This window comes from Callionymus lyra, chromosome 16 (genome assembly GCF_982586985.1).
Source record: "Callionymus lyra chromosome 16, fCalLyr1.hap1.1, whole genome shotgun sequence".
Lineage (NCBI taxonomy): Eukaryota > Metazoa > Chordata > Actinopteri > Syngnathiformes > Callionymidae > Callionymus > Callionymus lyra.
In genome coordinates, this window is record NC_141833.1 from 24,626,247 (window position 1) to 24,649,702 (window position 23,456).

Here is a 23,456-nt window from a genome sequence, read left to right on the forward strand (position 1 = left end):
CCCTAACCCCTAACTTAAAACCACACCTTTTTTATTTCACTCCGGAGCCCCAGGGCTCCACCTCCAGAGCTGCTGCTGATCCAGGATCTCCACCACGTGATCTAGCACCTCCAATGGACTCTCCTAAACTCTCCACCTTTTTTTTCTCTCACTGTATCCTCTCTCACTCTTTTCTCCATCCACCTGTCTTCCCCTCACATCCTTCCTCCCAGCAGGTCACAGCAGGAGGCCGTCAACATGAGTTTGGTTCTGCTCGAGGTTTCTGCCTTCTAAAAGTTAGTTTTTCCTCGCCAACGCCAGGATGTGATTTACTGTTGATTTGCTGGAATCTGTTTTTCCTTAATCAACTATAGTCTTATTTTTTTGTTGTGGGCGGGGTTGCCTCTGGCCCCTTCCTTCGGGCGCCTGCTCCTAGTGCCTCCTTTCGTGTTGGGGGCAGGAGTGGAGCAAAGGAAAAAAGTATCATGTGTTCTATTCTGTTAGTCTTTGTTATTTCTCTTTTATCTGTTATTTATCTTTAGACTTAGATTGTCATCTTGTGCTTTCTTTTTAAAGAGAATGTATTTTTATAAATTATCGTCTGTATTGTTGTGTCTAATTGGAAAAACTATTTCCCGAAAGAGGATCAATAAAGTTGTATCTATCTTCGCTTCCGTACACATCTCCACACTGGTCCTTGCAGTCGGGGGCCTTCTGGGGGTTGGTCCGCTTTTTCTGGTGTTCGGGGTCATGGCTGGCACCGGTGGTCATCCGCCTGCTGGGTCCTGTTCTCCCGTGGACTCCGACTGCTGCTGGGCCCTCTGGCCAGGATCCTACCGTTCGGGCCTGGATCCACTGGTGCATCTACTCGGTAACACTCTTGTCCTCCTGCAGATGTTTACAGCACTCTGGCATCTTACGCGCCTTACATTCCATCCATCTCCGTACAATTACGGACGTAAAGAAGGTGCATCATGTCAATAGAAAGTTTCTTTAATCTTGTTTATTCGACTAATGGGTTTGTTTTTGTTTAGTTTTTACATTATTGTAAACTTGTCGTTTCCTTTGCCGTCTTAGCTTGGAGGAAATAAAACACACCAACTTGTAAAACATTTTTTTAAATTTGATAAAATGCCATTTAAAAAAAAAAATACTCCATACATAGAACTTCCAATCTCACCAACAATCTTTCAAAATTTCGGCTTCAACTTAAGACACAGTGAACAAAACTTTCTTTTTGAATTCACAGTGAGACTCACTGCAAACAATGGATTCCTCTCGCACCACAAAATAAATATCAGGCCATCAGTGATTTCTTGACACATTCAAATAAATAAAAGTCAAATGTCTGCTGAGACCAAACTGCCGTCACCAGAGCTTGTATGTCGTCATGCTACGGTTCATAGTTCCAGTCCTCGGCTGCTGTGACTCTCAGTGCACTTGTGTTGGTGGAGATATATATACGGCAGAATCCTCCTCACGTTATGGTTCTTGGAGCCATGATTGTGGGCAGTCATGATTGTGGGCAGTCAGCTTAGACCCACCTCTCTGTCCTCCCTCCTGCCTTTGTCCTTCAGAAGTGCAAAAAGAGGATTTCAACTCGGAATAAATGAGAATATTTAATGAGATTTGAACTGGAAATGCAAGGTTACTAAAGACTGTTCTGTGATGGAAGGTAGGTTTGTGTTACCGGTTGACTTCTGTTGTGTGCGTCAGGTCTGGCCGTCGCACAAATCTCACAACCTGGACGTGAAGGCTTGTTGATGAAGGTGCAGGACGGACACGCCCACTCCGTCTGCAGAGCAAAGTAGCAAATGTTACGTTAGATAAAGAGATAAAAGCACAGAGAGATACAAAGTTTAAGGTAAGGTAGAACTTTATTGATCCTCAGCAGGTCTCCTTCGGGAAATTGTTTTTTTCAATAGTCACAGCAAATACAGTCATCAAAAATAAAAAATTTAGATAGAAAATAATAATACATAAGTAGTTTGTTTTTATCTTTCATCTTTTATGCATTGATTGCTTTGAAGATTCGTCTCTTCAATGTGGGATTATTTTCTATTGGATTCTATTGAAAAATGAATCACTGCTTCTTTTGGGTTTTTGTTGGATACGAACATTAGGATTTGATCCCAAGTATTTAAGATGTGTTTTCTAACAAACTGTAAGAAGCACTTGATCAATAAGAACTACGTAGTGGTTTGTTAAAAATATACTTTTGTGAATTTGTCAAAAGCATTTCAGTACATTTAAAAAAAAAAAAGAGTTAAAAGTGGCGCTAAAGTCACAGATATAAATGTAGTTCGATGACATCGTTAGATGTTTCCAGATAGATTCCAAATAAAATATCATTACTGCTAAAAACCCTCGATTTATTTTACTTGAAGTACATTTTAAAATGTTGGGCTTTTTATTATTAATGCAGTTTATTTATGGTTGTACTTGAGAACTAGTTTTCAGAAGGATGTGGACGAGGTTATTAAAAACATTAACCAATCATTTGACAGAAACTGGTCACTTTCCAGATGAATGCAAATAAAAAACTGAAAAAACACAATGAAAGGTTTTTCTTGGACCTGTGACATCTTGAAACATTTAAAAATATCTATAACTAATAACACGAGATGATACAGAACAATATCAATATTCCTACCAGATATTTCTACCAGATACCTTGATAGATGTGACTTTAGTTCAAACCAAATATTTTTTAAAGTTATATTAAATGACACAGAAAACGCTGCTTTACTTGTTATGAATCACGTCAACAATAACAAACATAAACTCACAAATTAATTAATTAATCATTTTGTTCCGCTGAGCTTTAGAAAAGAAAACTGGTGACGAGAGAAACAATCTTTCAATAATATATTATAAAATAATTTATTCATCTCCTCATTATCAAGACTTACTAACTCGTCAACTCGCCTGTGGTTTAGCTTTGCTGTCGTTCAGCTGCAGGTTTTCAACATCAAGGACTTCGTGCAAATCACTGGACTTTTCACTCGCTGACCCTGAGGAGAGAAACATGTTAGGTGTGTGTGTGTGTGTGTGTGTGTGTGTGTGTGTGTGTGTGTGTGTGTGTGTGTGTGTGTGTGTGTGTGTGTGTGTGTGTGTGTGTGTGTGTAAATATACCTGTAGTATATATATATATTTACTGTATGTGTGTGTGTGTGTGTGAATATACCTGTAGTATATATATATATTTACTGTATGTGTGTGTGTGTGTGTGTAAATATACCTGTAGTATATATATATATATATTTACTGTATGTGTGTGTGTGTGTGTGAATATACCTGTAGTATATATATATATATATTTACTGTATGTGTGTGTGTGTGTGTGAATATACCTGTAGTATATATATATATATATTTACTGTATGTGTGTGTATGTGTGTGTGTGTAAATATACCTGTAGTATATATATATATTTACTGTATGTGTGTGTGTGTGTGTGAATATACCTGTAGTATATATATATATATATTTACTGTATGTGTGTGTATGTGTGTGTGTGTAAATATACCTGTAGTATATATATATATTTACTGTATGTGTGTGTGTGTGTGTAAATATACCTGTAGTATATATATATATTTACTGTATGTGTGTGTGTGTGTGTAAATATACCTGTAGTATATATATATATTTACTGTATGTGTGTGTGTGTGTGTGTGTAAATATACCTGTAGTATATATATATATTTACTGTATGTGTGTGTGTGTGTGTGTGTGTGTAAATATACCTGTAGTATATATATATATTTACTGTATGTGTGTGTGTGTGTGTGTGTGTAAATATACCTGTAGTATATATATATATATATATATATATATTTACTGTATGTGTGTGTGTGTGTGTGTGTAAATATACCTGTAGTATATATATATATATATATATATATTTACTGTATGTGTGTGTGAGTGTGTGTGTGTAAATATACCTGTAGTATATATATATATATATATATTTACTGTATGTGTGTGTGTGTGTGTAAATATACCTGTAGTATATATATATATATATATATATATATATTTACTGTATGTGTGTGTGTGTGTGTGTAAATATACCTGTAGTATATATATATATATATATTTACTGTATGTGTGTGTGAGTGTGTGTGTGTAAATATACCTGTAGTATATATATATATATATATATATATTTACTGTATGTGTGTGTGTGTGTGTGTGTGTGTGTAAATATACCTGTAGTATATATACAGTGCCTTGTGAAAGTATTCGGCCCTTGAATCTTTCAACATTTCGCCACATTTCAGGCTTCAAACATAAAGATATAAAATTTTAATTTTTCATCATGAATCAACAACAAGTGACACAATCGTGAAGTGGAACGAAATTTATTGGATAATTTAAACTTTTTTAACAAATAAAAAACTGAAAAGTGCAATATTATTCGCTCCTTTACTTTCAGTGCAGCAAACTCACTCCAGAAGTTCAGTGAGGATCTTTGAATGATCCAATGTTGTCCTAAATGACTGATGATGATCAATAGAAGGCACCTGTGTGTCATCAAGTCTCTGTATAAATGCAACTGCTCTTTGATAGTCTCAGGGTTCTGTTTAAAGAGAGAACCATGAAGACAAAGGAACACACCAGGCAGGTCCGAGATACTGTTGTGGAGAAGTTTAAAGCCGGATTTGGATACAAAAAGATTTCCCAAGCTTTAAACATCTCAAGGAGCACTGTGCAAGCAATTCTATTGAAATGGAAGGAGTATCAGACCACTGCAAATCTACCAAGACCCGGCCGTCCCTCCAAACTTTCATCTCAAACAAGGAGAAGACTGATCAGAGATGCAGCCAAGAGGTCCATGATCACTCTGGATGAACTGCAGATAACTCCAGCTGAGGTGGGAGAGTCTGTCCAGAGGACAACAATCAGTCGTGCACTGCACACATCTGGCCTTTATGGAAGAGTGGCAAGAAGAAAGCCATTTCTCAAAGATATCCATAAAAAGTCTCGTTTAAAGTTTGCCACAAGCCACCTGGGAGACACACCACACATGTGGAAGAAGGTGCTCTGGTCAGATGTAACCAAAATCCAACTTTTTGGCCACAATGCAAAACGATATGTTTGGCGTAAAAGCAACACAGCTCATCACCCTGAACACACCATCAACACTGTCAAACATGGTGGTGGCAGCATCATGGTTTGGGCCTGCTTTTCTTCAGCAGGGAAGATGGCTACAATTGATGGGAAGATGGATGGAGCCAAATACAGGACCATTCTGGAAGAAAACCTGTTGGAGTCTGCAAAAGACCTGAGACTGGGACGGAGATTTATCTTCCAACAGGACAATGATCCAAAACATAAAGCCAAATCTACAATGGAATGGTTCACAAATAGACGTATCCAGGTGTTAGAATGGCCAAGTCAAAGTCCAGACTTGAATCCAATGGAGAATCTGTGGAAAGAGCTGATTTACATCCCCCCACGGGCAAACTCTGACGCTGCACTCGGCACACTCCATGACGTCATCAGCGCGCTGGAGACGGCTCATCCCGACGCTGTCTTCATCACTGCTGGAGACTTTAACCAGTGCAACTTACGGACTGTATTCCCCAAATACCACCAGCATGTGAATATTCCCACCCGTGAAAAGAACACTCTGGACCATGTTTACAGCAACATTCGTGGTGGATACAGGGCTGCACCCCGCCCCCACTTTGGACACTCTGACCACATATCATTGTTTATGTACCCTGCCTACAGACAAAGACTAAAACAATCAAACCCAGCCATAAAAGACATCAAACTCTGGAACCCAGAAACCGAAAACATCCTGCAAGACTGTTTTGCTACGACAGACTGGGATGTTTTTAAAGCTGCAGCCACTCTGGAAGACTCCTCTGTCAGCGTACAGGACTACGCTGAGTATGTGACCGGGTACATCAGCACGTGTGTTGACAACATCGTCCCCACCATACATGTCAGGACATTCCCCAACCAGAAGCCCTGGGTGAACACTCAGGTACGAAGCATGCTGCGTGCTCGCTCCACTGCTTTTAAATCTGGCAACGAAGCTGAGTACAAAACTGCCAAGTACCAACTGAGACATGCCATCACAACAGCAAAGAGACAGTATCGAGAGAAGTTGGACAGCTTCTACTCCACTGCTGACTCTGGGCGGATGTGGAGGGGCTTGCAGCACATCACAGACTACAAGACCAGCACCAGCATCATCAGTTCTACGGACAACCTGCCAGACGACCTCAACGCTTTCTACACACGCTTTGAGGCCACAATCAACAACACCGGAACAAACACACACACCTGGACTGCCGTACCCCCCTCACCACCACCAAAAGTCTCTTCAGGACAGGTACACAAAGAACTGAAGAAAATCAACCCCCACAAGGCAGCAGGACCAGACAACATCCCTGGCCGTGCACTCAAAGCATGTGCCAACGAGCTGGCTGACGTCTTCACCTCCATATTCAACCTCTCCCTAAGCCAGAGCACCGTTCCCACCTGCTTCAAAACTACAACAATCGTCCCCCTCCCTAAGAAGAGCCCACCCACCTGCCTGAATGACTACAGACCAGTAGCGCTCACTCCAATCATCATGAAGTGTTTCGAGAGAGTGGTGCTGGCTCACATTCAGAGCAGCATCCCAGACTCACTGGACCCCCTGCAGTATGCTTATCGACCCAACAGGTCCACCACCGACGCCATCTCAGCTGTCCTCCACCATTCCCTTTCCCACCTGGAAAACAAAGAGTCCTATATCAGGATACTCTTTGTGGACTACAGCTCCGCCTTCAACACAGTGATCCCTTACAAACTGACCCACAAGATGTCCACACTTGGCATCCACCCTACCCTCTGCGACTGGCTCCTTGACTTCCTGACTGGCAGACCCCAGACTGTCAGGATTGGCAAGAGAACATCAACCAGCATCATCACAAACGTTGGCACTCCACAAGGATGTGTCCTCAGCCCCATCCTCTACACCCTGTTCACACATGACTGTGTCGCCTCCCACAAAGACAACACCGTCCTAAAGTTTGCTGACGACACCGCAGTGATAGGATGCATCACCGCGGCGAACGAAGCGGCCTACAGGACAGAGGTGGACAGTCTGGTTTCCTGGTGTGAGGACAACAACCTCACCCTCAACACAGACAAGACAAAGGAGATGATAGTGGACATGAGGAAGGAGAGGAGACCTCACCAACCACTGTTTATCCGGGATCTTGAAGTGGAGCGGGTGAGCAGCTTTAAGTACCTCGGGGTCCACATCACTGAGGACTTAACGTGGGCCACCAACACAACACAGCTGGTCAAGAAGGCACAGCAACGGCTGTACTTTCTGAGGAGGCTGAGGAAGTTTGGCATGTCGACAAAGATCCTCAGAAACTTCTACAGCTGTGTCGTGGAGAGCAGTCTGACCAACTGCATCACTGCGTGGTACGGCAGCTCTACGGCCATGGACCGCAAACGTCTGCAGAGAGTGGTTAAGACAGCGGAGAGGATCACCAGGTCTCCACTGCCCTCTCTGCACAGCATCTACCACCACAGAGTCCACAGGAGAGCTGCCACCATCATCAAGGACAGTTCCCACCCACAACATGGACTGTTTACACTCCTGCCCTCGGGACGCAGGTACAGGAGTGCAAAATGCAGGACCACACGCCTGAGAAACTCTTTCTACCCCACTGCAATAAGAATCATGAACAGCTGAACACTGCACTGTTGTCACTTTAAATCCATCTCATGTACAGTTCCCCTCCCTTTCTTATATTATTATTTTTATTTTTATTTTTTATTTTTATTTTTATTTTTATTTTTTATTGTTATTTCATCTTGACTTTTTTGCTATGTATATTTATATTTATTTTTATTTTTTTGTTACGCCGATATTTGTGGAGGGACGGCAAAGAAAGAATTTCATTGCATAGGGAAACGTGTTTCTCGATGTATATGACAATAAACACTTTGAATCTTTGAATCTTGAAGACTGCTGTTCACAAACGCTCTCCATCCAACCTCACTGAGCTCCAGCTGTTTTGAAGGAAGAATGGGCAAGAATTCCAGTCTCTCGATGTGCAAAACTGATAGAGACATACCTCAAGAGACTTGCAGCTGGAATTGCAGCAAAAGGTGGCGCTACAGAGTATTAGCGCAAGGGGGCCGAATAATATTGCACGCCCCACTTTTCAGTTTTTTATTTGTTAAAAAAGTTTAAATTATCCAATAAATTTCGTTCCACTTCACGATTGTGTCACTTGTTGTTGATTCATGACAAAAAATAATTTTTTATATCTTTATGTTTGAAGCCTGAAATGTGGCGAAATGTTGAAAGATTCAAGGGGCCGAATACTTTCACAAGGCACTGTGTATATATATATTTACTGTGTGTGTGTGTGTGTGTGTGTAAATATACCTGTAGTATATATATATATATATATATTTACTGTATGTGTGTGCGTGTGTGTGAATACACCTGTAGTATATATATATATATATATATTTACTGTATGTGTGTGTGTGTGTGTGTGTGTAAATATACCTGTAGTATATATATATATATATATATTTACTGTATGTGTGTGTGTGTGTGTGTGTGTGTGTAAATATACCTGTAGTATATATATATATATATATATATATATATATTTACTGTATGTGTGTGTGTGTGTGTGTGTAAATATACCTGTAGTATATATATATATATATATATATATTTACTGTATGTGTGTGTGTGTGTGTGTGTGTGTGTGTAAATATACCTGTAGTATATATATATATATATATATTTACTGTATGTGTGTGTGTGTGTGAATATACCTGTAGTATATATATATATATATATATATATATATATATATATATTTACTGTGTGTGTGTGTGTGTGTGTGTAAATATACCTGTAGTATATATATATATATATTTACTGTGTGTGTGTGTGTGTAAATATACCTGTAGTATATATATATATATATATTTACTGTATGTGTGTGTGTGTAAATATACCTGTAGTATATATATATATATATATTTACTGTGTGTGTGTGTGTGTAAATATACCTGTAGTATATATATATATATATTTACTGTATGTGTGTGTGTGTAAATATACCTGTAGTATATATATATATATATTTACTGTGTGTGTGTGTGTGTAAATATACCTGTAGTATATATATATATATATATTTACTGTGTGTGTGTGTGTGTAAATATACCTGTAGTATATATATATATATATATTTACTGTATGTGTGTGTGTGTAAATATACCTGTAGTATATATATATATATATATTTACTGTATGTGTGTGTGTGTGTGTGTAAATATACCTGTAGTATATATATATATATATTTACTGTATGTGTGTGTGTGTGTGTAAATATACCTGTAGTATATATATATATATATATATATATATTTACTGTATGTGTGTGTGTGTGTGTGTGTGTGTGTAAATATACCTGTAGTATATATATATATATATTTACTGTATGTGTGCGTGTGTGTGTGTGTGTGTGTGTGTGTGTGTAAATATACCTGTAGTATATATATATATATATATATTTACTGTATGTGTGCGTGTGTGTGTGTGTGTGTGTGTAAATATACCTGTAGTATATATATATATATATTTACTGTATGTGTGTGTGTGTGTGTAAATATACCTGTAGTATATATATATATATATATTTACTGTATGTGTGTGTGTGTGTGTGTGTGTGTGTGTGTGTGTGTAAATATACCTGTAGTATATATATATATATATATATTTACTGTATGTGTGTGTGCGTGGTCTCACCCTGAATGTTGTGTGTTGTGAGTCTGCAGGGCAGCGTGTTGTAACCTCTCCAGTCGTGACTCGACAGGTGGTTTCCGGGCGGCAGGTGCGCGAGGAGGTTGTTCTCCAGGTCCTGCTGGAAGATCTGACGAGTGACTCGAGCTCGTCGAGCTGAGATCAGGTAAAGGTACGCCGTGTCTCGGTCCTTCTGGACTCCATACGAGGCCAGAGAGCGAGGGTCGGTGCAGAGACACTGACCGATGACCCAGCGCTGGACTCTGGGGTGGAAGCCGTACTCCACGAACACCTGGACACAGGTGAACACAGGTGGTCAGCGCACCTGGCGAGATCCTGCGAGCGCGACTCACCTGTTGCTTGAGCGCCGCGACCGTCATGTAGGAAAAGACTCGAACCGTCACCGAGCAGGACGACGAAGAATCTTCCACGACGACCGTTAAACTGGAGAAGAAAACATTGTTCATCAAACTCTGATCACACCTTCGTCTTCTCACCTGATCTCTCCGTCCGCGTAGTTCTTCTCTGCCGGATGAATCATCAGCGCCACCTTCTGGTGAGCCAGAGCGGCGGCGTGTTCCGAGGCCGCTCGAGTGTCTCCGGCCTGGATGGCCCTGCAGAGCTCCAGACAAAGATCCTCTAGGAGTCCAGATCAGAGTCAGTGATGGTTTCAACGGATGAAGAGAAGAATCTCACCAGCGACGGCTGAAGGTGCAGAGATGATGTTCGTCGCTGCTGCACTTGTTGTGTTTGTTTGTCGACCTTCTGACTCGCTTGTGTTGATGTTCGCGACTGAAACATGAAGTCGTTTGAACTTTGATCTTTCACTCGATAGTTAAAAAGTTAAGTCATAAAGCGAGAGTTTCTTGGCAGAGAAAGGAGTCCCTTCTGATGTCAAGACAACAGTCAGAAGATCAAGGCTCAGGTCCAGATGTTCCCTCACCTGGCACCAGGGGGCGCTCTGTTGGACTCACCTCGCTGCGCCTCTCGGAGCGATGACATCACCACCGTCGCCCACTCCTCCGCCTCGCGGTCGCAGCGGAAGTTGAAGCGAATGCAGTCGTGAGGCGGAGACGAGATTTTCATCTCATGACAACGAGAAGATTTTACTTCGTACTGAACTGAGCGAAGATCGAACTCAGCGATGAACTGAATTAAATAAACACATATTAGTGTAGAAGAAGAAAACATAATAATAACAATAATAACAATAATAATAACAATAACAACAACATGTGTCCAGAAGAAAATATTCACAAAGAAACACTCGACTGTCAAAGAAATATTTTCTCAGTGTGGACTTGTGTGTGTGTGTGTGTGGGCACATGTGTAGGACTCACACGCACATGTGTAGGACTCACACGCACATGTGTAGGACTCACACGCACATGTGTAGGACTCACGCACACATGTGTAGGACTCCCACGCACATGTACGTGTGTAGGACTCACACGCACATGTACGTGTGTAGGACTCACACGCACATGTACGTGTGTAGGACTCACACGCACATGTACGTGTGTAGGACTCCCACGCACATGTACGTGTGTAGGACTCACACGCACATGTGTAGGACTCACGCACACGTGTGTAGGACTCCCACGCACATGTACGTGTGTAGGACTCACACGCACATGTACGTGTGTAGGACTCACACGCACATGTATGTGTGTAGGACTCACACGCACATGTACGTGTGTAGGACTCCCACGCACATGTACGTGTGTAGGATTCACACGCACATGTGTAGGACTCCCACGCACATGAACGTGTGTAGGACTCCCACGCACATGAACGTGTGTAGGACTCCCACGCACAGGTACGTGTGTAGGACTCCCACGCACATGTACGTGTGTAGGACTCACACGCACATGTACGTGTGTAGGACTCCCATGCACATGTACGTGTGTAGGACTCACACGCACATGTACGTGTGTAGGATTCACACGCACATGTGTAGGACTCCCACGCACATGAACGTGTGTAGGACTCCCACGCACAGGTACGTGTGTAGGACTCCCACGCACATGTACGTGTGTAGGACTCACACGCACATGTACGTGTGTAGGACTCCCACGCACATGTACGTGTGTAGGACTCACACGCACATGTACGTGTGTAGGACTCCCACGCACATGTACGTGTGTAGGATTCACACGCACATGTGTAGGACTCCCACGCACATGAACGTGTGTAGGACTCCCACGCACAGGTACGTGTGTAGGACTCCCACGCACAGGTACGTGTGTAGGACTCTCACGCACAGGTACGTGTGTAGGACTCTCACGCACAGGTACGTGTGTAGGACTCACACGCACAAGTACGTGTGTAGGACTCACACGCACAGGTAAGTGTGTAGGACTCTCACGCACAGGTAAGTGTGTAGGACTCTCACGCACAGGTAAGTGTGTAGGACTCTCACGCACAGGTACGTGTGTAGGACTCTCACGCACAGGTACGTGTGTAGGACTCTCACGCACAGGTACGTGTGTAGGACTCTCACGCACAGGTACGTGTGTAGGACTCACACGCACATGTACGTGTGTAGGACTCCCATGCACAGGTAAGTGTGTAGGACTCACACGCACAGGTAAGTGTGTAGGACTCTCACGCACAGGTGTGTAGGACTCACCACACTGCGGTTCCCACTGGTGTCTCTCAGCGCCAGGCGGAACTCTCCGGCCCGGCTCGGGTCCATACTGAGCTGCAGCCTCAAGGCTTCACTTCCTGCTCCGGGGAGACACAAGGGTCTGATCCCGGAGTGACACACGGACACGCGCACGGACATGAGCACGGTGCTGCAACATGGAGCTGCTGCTCGACTACAAACAAGCGACGGTGACGAAGCAACGACCGGGACTGGAGGAGCCCACGAGCCCGAGCTCAGCGCCATGACAGCGAGGCTTCAGAAGAACCTCCGCGGGGTCTGAGAGGATCTGCTGCCGCCGCGGATCCTTCGTTTCAGAGACATTTTTGTAAACCAAGCGAAAGAAAAACAAAACAGGAATCGGTTCTTCTTCTGTCCGCGTTATTGAGCGGCTGATTATCAACTTTCAACACACTAGCCCCCCCTGCTGGTGGGATGAATACGCTACGTCATTCGACAAAAATCACAAGAAGTTTAAGTTTTTAAAACCAATTACGACATAGACTTGAAGGAACAAATAAATCTTCAAATATTGTACAATTATGACGTCATGATGATTAACTAAATGCAAGAAGAAATTGAATGTTGTCCGTGAATGCGCCATCTAGTGGTCAAAGGTAGGTTGTGCAAGAAAATATGTTGTGTGGAACAAAAATACAATAATTATATTGATTTCATTTCATTTGATGAGTTAAGATAACATGTCATTTATATTCTGTTTGGCGACAAACAAATGATTAATTAATAAAATGGTTCATTAATGGCTTGAATTATTTAAAATGTGTTTATAAAAATTGTAAACTTTGAATAAGAACAGATAAAGTTACCCATCATTCACTCTGTGCCAGAGGAAGTTGATTAGTGCTTAATTGATGAGAGTTATACACAGCTGAGCCTGATCCAATGCTGGGCCTGAACTCAAGGAAATCAAAGAGTGATCACTTGTCAATAACTGGATACAACGATGACTAATGATGTTTCCAAAAAGAAAGGCAAAGGCTCAGGTGATAGGAAAACTAAAAGGAAGGTGAAGAGGAAAGAGACGTACGCCATGTACATCTATAAGGTTCTCAAACAGGTGAGCAACGTTTTGCTGCTTTGACTAACAGAACCTGAGATGAGAGGATTGTTGTGTGTGAAGGTCCATCCGGACACCGGCATCTCCAGCAAGGCCATGAGCATCATGAACTCCTTCGTCAACGACTTGTTCGAGAGAATCGCCACCGAGGCCTCGAGACTCGCTCAGTACAACAAACGCTCCACCATCTCCAGCAGAGAAGTTCAAACCGCCGTCCGGCTGCTGCTTCCAGGAGAACTGGCCAAACATGCTGTTTCTGAGGGAACCAAGGCCGTCACCAAGTACACCAGCTCCAAGTAAACGACTGTTTCGCTTGAATAAATTCACAAACAAAAGTTGTGGTTTTTTTCTTGAATTTTCAGTGATGCGTGGAATAAACTCAATCTGCTCAAATGTATAAACTTAATTATTCCTGATATTTAATTTATTTTTAAGTTAAATTGATGTTTTCATGCATTTCTTTTGGCAGTTTTTTTTTTTTTTACATTAGGATCCGTCCGTCTTTACACTTTTTTTCTTTTGTGTGTATCAATGAAAAACTGTAGTTTTTAGTTTATTTGTTCCATGAAATGTATTTAACATTTTGTAGACCTAATGTCTTGATTCATAACTAGTTTCACATGATCAACACTCTTAAAAATAAAATTTATTAGCATCTCTAATGTGTATAAATAAAAACATATGAAACAATGCATATAATGCCATGAGCAGAACAATACCAGGTTTACATGTGATACAAGGATCGTTCTAGTGTTGTGAGCAAAACTGTACCTTAAATCAAATACATTCTTAAAAACAACTTCAACTCTCCACAGGGAAAATAACATTTGTTTCTCTGTCAAACATTCTTCAATTAAAATAGAATTTTGCGATCAATGTTGTTTTAACATTTACCTTCACTCTTAAAATTCAACTCATCGTTACATTAACCTGTAAGATGATCGTCGGATCTACTGGACAAATAAGACTCTTGTCAAAATGACAAAATGAGGATCATTAGAATCAAATGACTTTTCTTTTTCAGCGACAAGACTCCCTTTGCTTCCCTTCAGCCGAGGCCACATGTAGGGTTTGGTCATGCTTTCACACGCGTGTTCTCACCCACATCCACAGATATGCACCCAAAGACAAACACTACGCCTGAAGCCGCCAAACTCGACGCTCGCCTTCGTAACATGAAGCTGTAACGACCATTAAATATACACTCGACCTCATTTTGTCAGCAAACCTGTGTCTGTCATTCTTGGCCTTTGTCTCCATTAGTAAAAAGAAAAGAAATCACATTTCAAGGGGGGATTACAACATGAATGACCAACTGTTGAGAGTAAAAAAAGAAAAGGTATGTGGGTTAAATGAAAGAATAAAACCAGCGGTGCGTTAATATGCAGGTGTGTGACGGTGATCCAAGGATCTTGGCCTCAGTCGAGTGGAATAAAGAGACGATGTTGTACATCTGATGGTCTCGGCTCCATCCAAGTCTTTAGAAGAGTGAAAAGATCCTGCTAAGTTTCCTGAAAGATCTTTTCTCCTGCTGGACTAAAACTCTGCAAACTCCTTCGTGCATTTCTCAGTCACTGACACACGGATCTCTTCCTCCTCGTAGTCGTCGAAGTTGCTGGTGTCTCCGGGGCCTCTGCACTTGGGTATGAACGGAGCTTCCACCTTCAGCGACACAAACACACCAGTCAAAGGCTTTCATTCGTCTCATAAAGTTGCTGCACTTTTAGTTCCAACTGAACCACAGCTGAACCGGTCAGGCTGAGGTTAGCTAGCTAGGGAACTAGAGACAGATGCTGACGGTTCAACGGTGAGTCCTGGTTTCTAAGGACCAATCACAGGTGTCTTCTCTAGATTGTTGTGCACTCCACAATCTTCACTCACGTCTTTTATAATGCATAATGTCATTATGATGCAACAGTTTTTGAATTCTACGTCAAATATGACAACAGCTTTGACATTTGATGACGCAAAATATGTCGTTCTTTGAGTCACAGAATCGTCATGAGACCCACAGGCTTGTTCTGAACAAATCATCTTGTAATTTAGTGAAATCTGGTTTATCATCTAAAGAACCAGGAACGTGATCAGAGGCTTTGAAGAATCCAATTGATCATCATCGTATCATGTAAAGCATCAAACTGGCCTCTCAGGTCAGTGTGTGAGCGTGACGTCACTCATCAGTGATGCAAATTAATGACACTAAGTGAGGTCTCTTGCCTTCCTCTCGTAGATGGCGATCCAGTCTGTGGTGGCGAACCACTTGTGGCCCTTGATGTCGTTGACCCCGTTCTTCAAATTCCCGTAGCGTTTGGTCAGATCCACCTGCAGAAGGTTCCTCAACAAGTCCTTCAAGTCTGAGCTGAAGTGGGACGGAAATCGTACCTGGAAACAGGAGACGAAGGATGAGGCAACAATCAGGTTCTTCTCAAGGGAGTTTAAACGACAAATGGAAAAGTGGTCAAAGAAAAACCATTAACTCTTTGTTCCAAAACGTTCCTACGTCACGTAAAGAACCACCGAGTCCCTGTTAATGTAATACTTGTTGCAATACTTTATATTTATTTATTATGCAATAACAACAGTAATGTCAACATCTATACTCATTATACCGTTTGGCTCAAACAGCAAAGAAGAAAAATCTCACCTTTCCGGACACAATCTTCTCATAGATCTGGATGGGCTGGTCTGCAAAGAAAGGTGGGTAACCAGCAGCCATTTCATAGATGAGGACCCCCAGAGCCCACCAGTCCACCGCCTTGTTGTAGCCCTGAGGAGAGGAAGACACATGTATCAAGGACATAAACACTAACTAAAAATGTTGAACTTTCATGTCAAACTTTACTTTGCTAAGGATGATTTCAGGGGCGAGGTATTCTGGGGTTCCACACAACGTCCAGGTCCTGCCTTTTACTCTTTTGGCAAATCCAAAATCTGTCACCTATGGACGGATGACATGTTGGTCACTTCAACAACAAGACTTCTGTGATCAACTCTGGGCACAGATCTGACCTGGATGTATCCGTGGTGATCGATGAGGAGGTTCTCAGGTTTGAGATCTCTGTATATGAGGTCTAGTGAATGAAGGTATTCGAAGGTCAGCACTATCTGGGCGGCGTAGAAGCGAGCGTGAGGTTCACTGTGGAGGAGAGACGTCAGGAAACATCATCTACTGATCATCACAGTTCTAGTTTTGGAACGAGGTCTCAATGTTTTTGAGGAAAACAGGAGGTTCACACATCAAACTATGTTTATCATCTCATAAATATTCATGAGCTCCAAAGTATGGTTTGAAACGTGAGCAGGAAGAGTGGAATCCTTCTTCTAGGGTCATATACAGTTGACATCTTGACTGGAAATAAATATTTCATTTAGTTTTTTGATTGAAAAAGACCATCTTAATAAGAGGACGAGCTGATATAAGGGTCTGTAGGATCGACAGCTGACCAAGATTATGCCTGATTTTAAACAGAAAATGAGCGTTGATCAGGGACAACTGTGATGATGCAACACTCACCTGAATCTGCCGATTCTTCTTAGGTGTGAAAACATCTCTCCACCAGGAACATACTCCATCACCATGTACAAGTTGGAGTTGTCCTGTTGAATAGATGTTCATGACGACAACTGCTGGTTTCAAGGTGCTGTTGTGCAGGTAACGTTACACACCTTGAACGCGTACTCAAGTCTAACAAGGAAGGGGAAGCTCACGGCCTGTAATATCCTCTTCTCATTTAACGTGTGTTCTATTTGCTTAAGTTTCACCACCTGGCAGACACAGAGATTAGATGTCCTGCTTCAAATGTGCGCAGAAGACACCAGTACATTCAAATATATGGAAACACATCCACTCACCTTCTGCTTGTCCAGGACTTTCATAGCAAAATATTGCTCTGTTCCTTTGTGTTTGACAAGCATGACTCGGCCAAACGAGCCGGTTCCCAGAGTCTTTAGTCTCTCGAAGTCATCCAGGCATGTTGTGCTCTGTAGACCAAACATATCTCAGAAGAACATCTGCTTTTATCTTTCTAATCAACAGGTGATGAGACTTCTTAAAGACTTTAGTGTAGCATTTGTGTGTGCGCTTGTCGTACTTTTACAATGAACCTAAAATTCGATCAATCAATCAATCAATCAATCAATCAACAGCTTGTAGTAAATTCCAAAGCGAGGTCATTAAATATTCATCTTCAGTCTTGCTTGGTCCGGCTGTAGAGTCTTAGTTATGCAAGTGTTTCAATCATAGCCCAGGGAACAGGTTGTTCGACTACAATCATCAGAACATCAACAAAGAGACTGAAACCAACTTATCTAGTCAAGCATTTCAATTATGTTCCTGTTCCCCTTCAGTTCAAAACATCCTAACTTTAATGTTTCTCTTCTGACCTGTTCTTCTCTCTCGGCTACACAGTGAACAAGATAGAAGAGATTAGATCAAGTTTCCAACGAGGATAAGTTGACTGGGAGTCGTTTTAACTGAACGTGCAAAGAAGAGTTTTCTATTTCTAGTTGGCAATTTCTTTAAAGCAATGATTGAATTTGAATCCTGATGCGAAACATCTGTAGTGAAACACAACAACATTGTTGACGATACAAACAACTGTATCCAACCATGTTTTTCTAGTCAGTCTTGGGCCGAAAAGGATGATTGTTAATAAATTGACGTTTTTGTTTCAAGTTGACATTCCTGTCAAATGTTTACTGTTGAAAAGCTAGACATTTACAGAAGGAAACAAGATTTTTATCAACACTTTAAAGCACTTGGGGAACTTTTTTTTTTTTTTTAAATCGTTTTAATTCAAATATATGCCTAAATAAAATAAACAATAATTCAGAAAAACAGAAATATTCGAGTAGGAAATATTTTAGACCTGACCTGTGGTGGACATTCCCATTTCCTTAAGAAATCTTCTTTGGCTTTGGCAAGGAACTCTTTCACTAAATGGAAAAAGAAGAGTGTTATAAAACATCCCATGTTGAAAAAAAGGTTTCTATTTTGTAAACAAAGGGGTTTGAGGTCAGGCTGTCAGGCCAAAATACAAAACAGTAACACAGCAGACGAGGAAAGGTCATATTAATGGAATCATGGGGAAAGTCAACTCTCATCTGGATACAAGTTAAGATTGAAATGTGTCTAAACTATACTTTGAAAGAAACAACGTCCCACATGAACAGACTAGTGACAAGTTTGCACTTATTTAGTCTTGTTCAGGGAGGAAGATTCAAGGAAACATTTCTCTGTGCAGCTTGTGCATCAACGTTTGGGGGAAGGCGAGTCAACACAGCAGAGAAATGTAAGCAAACACAAACCAATGTAAGGGAAACACAGCAGACAGCAGATATCCAGATTGAGAGAATGTGAACAACAAAGAAACAGACTTATTATGGAAGCAAAGGCAAGCACATGAAGCACTTTTACAAGCAGCCACTCTTGTCGTACCAAACGTCTCTAGCGACCGCCATGATTTGCAGGAACAATCATCCACATCGATGAGATGACAGAAGAAGAGACAGAAACAGAGTTCATGTGTGGACAAAGAACATATAACAAATACATCAACAAATATAGAGGCACGGTTCATGAAACAATTGTAACAAAGACTCAAACAAAAACAGTTCATTTGCTGCAACTCTGCCTGAAACTGAAACTCAGATAAGATCACCGTGACGATGGAAAAATAACGACACAAACAAATTTCCTAATTGACATTCAATGTTTTCAAACAATAAAAAGTGTAATGTTTACATTCAGAAATGTGAGCGTCATTTGCCTAACAATTGTACAATTATTTTGATGCAATTACAGTAGGATTGTTAAAGGAACCATTAAAACAGTTTCATAAATACCGCTTTGTGGTCTAGAAAGTTTACAAATAACCTTTACTTTCTTGCATTTTGAGCAAATCAAATGTAAGGTTTAATACTCATATCATCAAGCTATTAAGATTTACTTTTAATTGTATGTTCTGAATACCTAAGATTTGTAGTTTAATCCAGCAGTGGTTCACAGAAATTGTAAAGAAATGAAAGTGGATATGATTGTGTACAAAGATGGAGTCAACAGAACTGTGTTAAATCTAAAGTGTTGCAGATATATACAGTAAACACAGGTAATCCAGAGTGTATGCGGGTGTAGGTGACCAGGTCGTCACAGCAGTGATGCAGACAGAGCTACACAGTCGTCAGTGTCAGATTAAAACAGGTTTATCTTCAGCAGAGGATCTCGGGATCATAGTTAGACTCAGAAATAAAGCTCCAGCATTAAGGAAGTGACCATCTCGCTCTGAAGGACTGTTAGTCATTGATTGTACGAGATAAAGACACTGGGAATCTTTACATGAGAAACGTAGATCCATTCCATGGACGTGCAACACGAGCAGCTGCACATCCACGGCTAGTATCACAAGTCTGTGCCGAGTTACGTCAAACCTTTGAAAGCTGGTAATACCCTTATCCTCTGACGGAGGTCTGATGACAAGCTTCGCTGACCAGCTGTGAGAAGACCTTTACAGTGAGACGACAAGACGCTCCTTAAATAAAGAGTTGGTTCTAGTGTCGCTACACTTCATATGACAGTAGTGACTCTTTTATGAATGGAAACCAACACTTGTCATTTCTTCACCATATTTGGTCACAGAGCTGCTCAGACAACTGTTTACGATCCAGGCATAAAGAAGCCTTTCTCTGGACTTGAACAGCTTTTAGCAGAATTACTGAGGACTTGAGGGTTTGGGCTGATATTTGTGCTCAGTTTAAGCTTCAGCAACTGTTTCCCACAACTTCTGGCTTCAGTTTGACAGCGTAGGGACTGGAAACGTAGCCTGGAGCCTGAGCTGGAGAAGGAATGTACTTTTGTTGAGAACAGGCCTGAGTTAGAGATGCAGAGGATGATAGGCCTGGAGAGGCTGATCCCCAACACCCAAGTTAGCATGCTACATGCTAACGCTAACAGGCTAAATGCCCACCAGTGCGACCACAACAGAGAATAACATTCAAACCACCTCGAATATTGAGGCGTTTATTAGCAAATGGATGAAAAACATTTCATTTCAAGAGCTTTAATCGTGTTGACAACCTCTGTGCAGCGAAGATAACATCATTGTTTATGTCAAAGCAACGCATTAGCATCACATTATATAAGAAGCTAATGTTACACTTTGATAACAGTCGTTACACATGTTAGCTTCAACAGAAGAAGAGAAAGAACAGAAAGAACAGAAGAGAAAAAGGACAAAAACTCACCGCTTTCTAACTCGTTGCCCTTCTTGGCGGTGGCAGTGTTCCCCATGATCGAGACCCTGGAGCTCCAACGACACGGAGAGAAAAGAAAAGAAAAGCTTGAATGTTTGTCTAATGTTTGTCAAATGTTTGTCTAATGTTTTCTAATGTTTTTCTAATGTTTTCTAATGTTTTCTAATGTTTGTGAAGCTCGAGCTGCACGAAGCTAGCGGTCAGTGGTGCGTTCACGGTCCTCAGGAATCCCGGACATGTCGGCGTCAGGAACGTAAACATCGCTTCTGTTTTATTTTATTTTATTTATCTTATAATTAGTATTTTATGTTGTTAATGTTTCATTTTATCAAACTGTTTTACATTTTTACAGAATCCGAGTTACGGATGTTTTTTTTCTTAAAACTCTATGTTTAAGATTCATCTTAAACCTCTAAGTCTAAGATTCATCTTAAAACTCTATGTTTAAGATTCATCTTAAACCTCTAAGTCTAAGATTTATCTTAAAACTCTATGTTTAAGATTCATCTTAAACCTCTAAGTCTAAGATTCATCTTAAAACTCTAAGTCTAAGATTCATCTTAAAACTCTATGTTTAAGATTCATCTTAAACCTCTAAGTCTAAGATTCATCTTAGAACTCTATGTTTAAGATTCATCTTAAACCTCTAAGTCTAAGATTCATCACCGACATCAGCTGTTGTGATAAATCGTTTCTGTTGGTTTAAATATGGTTTTATCATATTTTCTGTAACAATCACAGATGAAAGTTAAGAAAAACCTGCTGAAAATATTAAGTCTTTCCTGGAATAATAATGTGTCAATTTTCTTATTTCTAAAAAACAGTAAAGTACTACAGTAGTACTGTGCTCATGTTTTTCCAAGTGGTGCCACAAGAGGGCAGTAGTTCTCTTCAACAGTCACTCGAGAACAAAGTGGTTGAAGTGAATTATTCTGTCTCGACCTTTTCTGTCCATTTGTTCCTCAAAATGTTGTTCATCTGAGCAGCTGCTGGTTGTCTTCGCTTCTACATCTACATCAAACTACATCTAACTACATCAAACTACATCTACATCTACATCAAACTACATCAAACTACATCAAACTACATCAAACTACATCTACATCTACATCAAACTACATCTACATCTACATCAAACGACATCAAACTACATCTAACTACATCAAACTACATCAAACTACATCTACATCTACATCAAACTACATCAAACTACATCTACATCTACATCAAACTACATCAAACTACATCTAACTACATCAAACTACATCAACATCTACATCAAACTACATCAAACTACATCTACATCTACATCAAACTACATCAAACTACATCAAACTACATCAACATCTACATCAAACTACATCAAACTACATCTACATCAAACTACATCAAACTACATCAAACTACATCTACATCTACATCGAACTACATCAAACTACATCAACATCTACATCAAACTACATCAAACTACATCAAACTACATCAAACTACATCAAACTACTACATACTTTCATCTGATGAAAACAAACGTCTCTCAACGATGATCAGTTGAATCGTCATGGAAACCATGTTGTTGTTGTTGCATCAGTAATACAAATGTCCAGGGGTGAAAGGTCATGAAGGCTCTAGCAGCTGTGCAGACACACAACTCTAACACACATATATTCAGAACACACACAAGGCAACACACGACTTCATCAGCATATTGATCTTAATTGACGAGGCTTTACATGAGAAACTTTAGTTGAAGTGGATTTAAATATGAACTGAACTCACAGGAGCCTCTGGTTCAGCAGCAGCACAACCTCAGTCCATGTTGTGTGACGTTTGTATTTGTGTGTAACGTCTGCTTCGTCTCACTTCTGATCAATGATCACTTTTATTGATAGGATTCTACACATAAATCCAAACACTGTTCAAGGATCTCATTGCAGGATTTCCCACAATTCAGTTAAACATATCCAGATGGTGATCGTATGATATATGATTTACATTTTTAAACATATTAATAGAATGATAACAATTCACAAAAGAATAACACAATACATTTAAAGAGAATTATAAAGTACAGCAAATGAAAGAAAAAGGTGTTTCTTACATATTTGTATACAATATTCTTCTCAAAGCGATCATTGCAGTCCTCGAGGCCACGAGGATTTCCCACAATCCAGTGTAAAGTTCAAAGTGCAGGATTTAACAAACAACATTAATAACAGTAGGTGGCGCTGTTACTCCATTTTAGTGAATTTAATGAACATAGTCTTCACTGTTACATCTGCAGCTCCAGAGCCTCACGTCTGGTTCACAACGTGTGGAAGCTCGTTAGCAAACACTCAAGCTATTTAAAAACGAATACATTAATAAAATAAATACATTTGTTATTCATGTGGATTTTTGTCTCACTTCCTGCTTTTATTGTGAAATCCTAATTCCTGTCTTGTCAACTTCCTCTTTCTTCCCGATTGCCCTGATTCGTGTCACCTTTATCTTGGACTCACCTGTATCTTCGACTCACCTGTAACTTGGACTCACCTGTATCTTCGACTCACCTGTAACTTGGACTCACCTGTATCTTCGACTCACCTGTATCTTGGACTCACCTGTAACTTGGACTCACCTGTTCCCTGATTGTTGTGTGAGTCGCTTCATTATAGTTTATTTTAAGTTCAGTTGATGTTGTTTATTTGTTTATAATAAAGTAGTTTATT

The 23,456-nt window shown here is 40.6% G+C and overlaps 3 protein-coding genes across 3 annotated transcripts; 1 reads left to right on the top strand and 2 right to left on the bottom strand.

Moving 5' to 3' along the window:
- Window positions 1-956: 956 nt before the first annotated feature.
- Window positions 957-12,794, bottom strand: LOC148064250 (ranBP-type and C3HC4-type zinc finger-containing protein 1-like). The gene is made up of 9 exons (XM_087811361.1): window positions 12,408-12,794; window positions 10,750-10,924; window positions 10,472-10,567; window positions 10,273-10,414; window positions 10,129-10,219; window positions 9,782-10,067; window positions 2,908-2,993; window positions 1,670-1,774; window positions 957-1,550 (listed from the first exon to the last, which is right to left on the bottom strand). Exons 1-9 carry the CDS (start codon window positions 12,666-12,668, stop codon window positions 1,509-1,511), a joined length of 1,284 nt encoding a protein of 427 aa, XP_087667487.1. The 5' UTR covers window positions 12,669-12,794; the 3' UTR covers window positions 957-1,508.
- Window positions 12,795-13,386: 592 nt separating this feature from the next.
- On the top strand, window positions 13,387-13,800 carry h2bk1 (H2B.K variant histone 1). The gene is made up of 2 exons (XM_087811218.1): window positions 13,387-13,500; window positions 13,564-13,800. Exons 1-2 carry the CDS (start codon window positions 13,387-13,389, stop codon window positions 13,798-13,800), a joined length of 351 nt encoding a protein of 116 aa, XP_087667344.1.
- A 326-nt stretch (window positions 13,801-14,126) lies between these two features.
- prkacbb (protein kinase, cAMP-dependent, catalytic, beta b) lies at window positions 14,127-21,106 on the bottom strand. Its single transcript, XM_087810615.1, has 10 exons — window positions 20,740-21,106; window positions 18,374-18,435; window positions 17,353-17,481; window positions 17,167-17,265; window positions 17,015-17,097; window positions 16,510-16,636; window positions 16,343-16,438; window positions 16,145-16,267; window positions 15,718-15,882; window positions 14,127-15,162 (listed from the first exon to the last, which is right to left on the bottom strand). Exons 1-10 carry the CDS (start codon window positions 20,783-20,785, stop codon window positions 15,037-15,039), a joined length of 1,056 nt encoding a protein of 351 aa, XP_087666741.1. The 5' UTR covers window positions 20,786-21,106; the 3' UTR covers window positions 14,127-15,036.
- Window positions 21,107-23,456: the final 2,350 nt, after the last annotated feature.

Bases quoted from the DNA above. Each gene is read 5' to 3' on its own strand.
- h2bk1 (XM_087811218.1), top strand. From the start codon at position 13,387: ATGACTAATGATGTTTCCAAAAAGAAAGGCAAAGGCTCAGGTGATAGG. The intron at 13,501-13,563 runs GTGAGCAACGTT...TTGTGTGTGAAG, and splicing joins TCTATAAGGTTCTCAAACAG to GTCCATCCGGACACCGGCAT.
- prkacbb (XM_087810615.1), bottom strand. From the start codon at position 20,785: ATGGGGAACACTGCCACCGCCAAGAAGGGCAACGAGTTAGAAAGCG. The intron at 18,436-20,739 runs GTGAGTTTTTGT...TTTTCCATTTAG, and splicing joins GGGCAACGAGTTAGAAAGCG to TGAAAGAGTTCCTTGCCAAA. The intron at 17,482-18,373 runs GTCAGGTCTAAA...TTTGGTCTACAG, and splicing joins AATGGGAATGTCCACCACAG to AGCACAACATGCCTGGATGA.
- LOC148064250 (XM_087811361.1), bottom strand. From the start codon at position 12,668: ATGGCGCTGAGCTCGGGCTCGTGGGCTCCTCCAGTCCCGGTCGTTGCT. The intron at 1,775-2,907 runs GCGAGTTGACGA...TTTGCTCTGCAG, and splicing joins ACAGCAAAGCTAAACCACAG to ACGGAGTGGGCGTGTCCGTC. The intron at 1,551-1,669 runs GTAACACAAACC...GCACTTCTGAAG, and splicing joins CACACAACAGAAGTCAACCG to GACAAAGGCAGGAGGGAGGA.